At 23.0% G+C, this 4,199-nt stretch overlaps 1 protein-coding gene across 1 annotated transcript; it reads left to right on the top strand.

Moving 5' to 3' along the window:
• Nucleotides 1-807: 807 nt before the first annotated feature.
• ENU1_083810 (DEAD/DEAH box helicase, putative) lies at nt 808-2,610 on the top strand (the record flags this gene model as incomplete). Its single annotated transcript, XM_008858783.1, has 1 exon — nt 808-2,610. One exon carries the CDS (start codon nt 808-810, stop codon nt 2,608-2,610), a length of 1,803 nt encoding a protein of 600 aa, XP_008857005.1.
• Between the last annotated feature and the right edge of the window lie 1,589 nt (nt 2,611-4,199).

Below are 4,199 nucleotides of genomic sequence, written 5' to 3'. Positions count from 1 at the left end.
TTCGTCTTCTTCTTCGTCTTCTTCGTCTTCATCTTCTTCGTCTTCATCTTCTTCTTCTAATTCATATTCATCATCTTCATCTTCTTCATCATCTTCATTTATTTCCAAATCATATTCATTGTCATCAAAATTCATAATATCCATATCCATTTCTGATTCATTTTCTGCATTAACTGCTAAGAACAATGTTAACAAAACGAATAAAAGAGCTGACATAAAATCCAAAATAATATTTGAATAATTTCTAAATCCAGTTTAAATTATGCACATATCCACGTGTCTTTTTTTCTTTTTTAGCCAAAACGATGACTTTTAGCATATAAATTAAAAACTAAACTATTGAAGTATTAATTTTAGATCTTGAAATTATTTAACACGTATATTTATCAACAAAAATAGAAATTAACAAATAAAATGGAATTTAAAAAACAAAAAAACAAACAAAAAAAAATAAAAACTTTTTCGAGTATTTTAGAATCGGAGTTTTTCAAAAAGATAAAAGAGTTTAATACAACAATTAATTTAACAACCAAAGTAATTAGTTAATTTAAATTGGAAATATTCAAAAAGAAAAGAGAATAATACTCTTTAAAGAATTAGAAAAGAAAATAACCAAGAAATAAGAATAATCAAAATTAAATAATTTAATAAGGCAGTTCACTTCTTTAATAATAATTTTGAGAATAAAAAAGAATTGATAAAATAAAAGGAAGATGGAAATTGAGAGATAAAAGAAAAAGAAGTAATGATAAGAAGAAAAGGAAAAAAATAGTAAAAAGAAATAATAATTAAACTATAACATGAATTATGAAAAAAGAATTAAAAAAGAAGAAAACCCTTTTTATGTCAGAAGAATACCAAAAAATGGAAGAAATAAAAGAAGAAGAAAGTATTAAAGAAGAAAATGAAGAAGAAGAGAGTCTTAAAGAAGAAAAAAAAAAGATGGAAGAAGAAGAAATTGATGATAATTTATTAATGATTGAAATGAAAAAATGGATGAAATTATATAAGTTAGATTTAAGAATAATTAGAGCTTTATATGATTTAGGATTTATTAATCCAACTGAAATTCAACAATTATCAATTAAAAAAGCATTAAAATTTCATAAAGATATTGTTGGGTCAGCACCTACTGGAAGTGGTAAAACATTATCATTTTTAATTCCAATTGTACAACGATTAATTGAATTAGATAAAACAGATTCTACACAATGTGTAATTATTGTTCCAACACGTGAATTAGCAGTACAAATAAATGAACATTTTAAAAAATTAATTAAATATCTTCCACAATTTACAAGTTTAGTTATTGTTGGAGGAATGGCAATTCCAAAACAAGTAAGACTTCTTTCACAAGAACCTACAATTGTTATTGGTACACCAGGAAGATTATATGAATTATATTCTGAAACTGAACATAATGTTCTTCAAACATTACCTGAAATTCCATTTATTGTATTAGATGAAGCAGACCGTTTATTAGAAAAAGGACATTTTGTTGATTTTACAAAATTATTAGACATATTTAATAATAAAGAAAAACAAACATTTGTTTTTTCTGCTACAATGATTCTTGCAAGTGAAATGATGGCTAAAAAATATTCTTCAAATGGTGAAGATGAATTAACTAGAATGTTACAAAAATTAAAATTGAATGACGCTGAATTAATTGATGTTTCTACCCCACAACAAACAGTAGAACAAATGGAAGAAAAGAAAGTAGTTGTACCAAGTCTTGTAAGAGATGAAGCATTATTTTATATTCTTACTTATATGAAACCAGGAAAAACTTTAGTATTTGTTAATGCAATTACTATGATTAAAAGACTTGTTCCATTATTTCAAATGATTGGGTGTTCTGTATGTAGTTTATATAGTGGAATGGAAATGAGTCAACGACTTAGGAATATTGAAAAGTTTACAAAAGGAAATGATATTGCATTATTTACTACTGATGTTTCTGCACGTGGTATTGATATTGATGATGTAAAAACTGTTATTCATTATGATTTACCAAGAACATCTGAATTATATGTTCATAGAAGTGGTAGAACAGCACGTGCAGGAAGAAGTGGGTTATGTATAGTATTTGTTGAGAAAGAAGATAAAACACCATATGAACATTTATTAAAAACATTAAAGAAAAAAGATTTCCCAATGATAAAACTTGATGCTAAACCTTATAACTTTGCTAAGAAAATCCTTTCACTCGCTCGTAAAATATCTAACACTAATCAACAACATAAAAAAATTAGTAATGACAAAGCTCTTAAAAAGGCTTTAGATATTGATGACCAATCAAGTGATGAGGAAACAGAAGACGAAAGAGTTGAAAGACAAAGAAATGAAAAACTTGAAAAAATGAAAATTTTTGAATTAAAAGAAGAATTAAAAGACCTTTTAAAAAGATATCAAATTACTAAATATCATGGAACAAATAAAGCTGACTTTTTAATTGGATTACAACTTAAAGAAATTCATGACACTCCAAATAAACCTAAAGGAAAATCAAAAAGAGATCAAAAAAGGCAACACTTTGTTTCCCCAAAAAATTTAGAAGTTGGAGATATTGAAGAACAATTACGATTTGTCAGGTCCTTAAAGAAATGATTGAATTGAATGATTTTAAATAATAAGATGATGTTTTTTTTTTCGTTTTTTGATTTAATTTAATTAAATAAAAAGGAGCTTAAATAAGTATTAATAGTTTTGGTTATCTCTTGTCTAGATATTTATGTGGTATTAGCAATTATTCATTTTATTGTTAACACATTATTCTAAGGATTTTATTTGTTGTTGTAGTACAAACATTGTTCCTTGACATTTGTATTTTTTTAACTTCGTTGATAATTTCATTTTCAATTTTTAATTCTTTTTTATTTTAATGTTTTCTTAATTCACTAACGCATTGACTGAAATTATTTTCTGTTTATTTCTTTTATTTAAATATCCTCTTTTCCTTTTAACTAATTATTTCAAAACCACTCACTTTATTTTTCTGTTTTATTGATTTTCATTTCTTATTGTTTGTTTTTATTTCTTGTTTCTTTATATATATTTCTTCTTCTCAATTATTTTTATTCATCCATTTTTCATTGGTGTAATTTCTTTCATTTTCTTATTCATTCATGTTGATATTATCGTTGTTGTATCTTTATTAACAGTATATTTTCTATTTCTTGATTTCCTTCTTTGTTAATTTTCTTAACTATGTTGTTAGTCTGATATTATTTATCTTTTTCTTCTTTTCTAGTTTTTGATTTCTTCTTAATGATATTTAGTACTTGATTTATATATTTTTTTCTTCATCTTATTACTATTATCTACTTGATTTCATATGATATTCTATACAATCTTATGGTGCATAAAATGACACAAATTAAGCAAAAATTATAAAGGTTATGATGGCTGTACAAATCAGATAAAGAATTATAAGTATAAGAAAATAAAATACAAGTAAAGAAGATATATGAATAACGGAAATAGAAAAAGAAGAAGATATTATTGATATAAAAAATTGAAAAAGAATATACAAAATGGAGAATATAACAAAATAGAAATAAAAGAAGAAGGAATGAAGATAATAAATGATAGAAGATGCATATAAGAAAGAATAACAAAAGGTTGATGAATTCTATGTATAAAGAGTTATAAGCCTATATCAAATACTTTCATAATAAATCAATGATAAGAACTGATAGAAGAAAAAGAAATAAAAATAAAGAAGAAATAAAGTTGAGAATGCGATATCATTATCATTATTGTTTGTATTAATATATACATTAATGATTAAAATAGATGAATATTTAAAAGATTAAAATAAAAGAAAGAAAAACATAAATATAAGGAAGAAATGAACACAAACATTAATACAAAAGATATAAATAAAATATAAAATTATGTTCAAATATTTTCATGAAAATAAAAGAACGTTGAATTATTATTCATTTGAATATAAAATAACAGAAAAGATAATTGGTGAATATCCATTAATTAAAAATAAAAATAAATCTTTAAAAATGAAAAAACAATAAACTAATACAAATGATGAAAGAGAAGAAATTATAAATGAAAATAAAATAAAAACAATGAATAAAACATCAATAAAATGTATAAATATACAAATAATATCATAATTAATATAAATTAATTGAATATATTATATTCTCAATTCAATAATTAAATAAAATAGAATGATA

The sequence above is a fragment of the Entamoeba nuttalli genome (assembly GCF_000257125.1).
Source record: "Entamoeba nuttalli P19 unplaced genomic scaffold asmbl_3853, whole genome shotgun sequence".
NCBI classification, from domain to species: domain Eukaryota; phylum Evosea; order Mastigamoebida; family Endamoebidae; genus Entamoeba; species Entamoeba nuttalli.
This window is presented reverse-complemented; position numbering and strand designations above follow the sequence as displayed.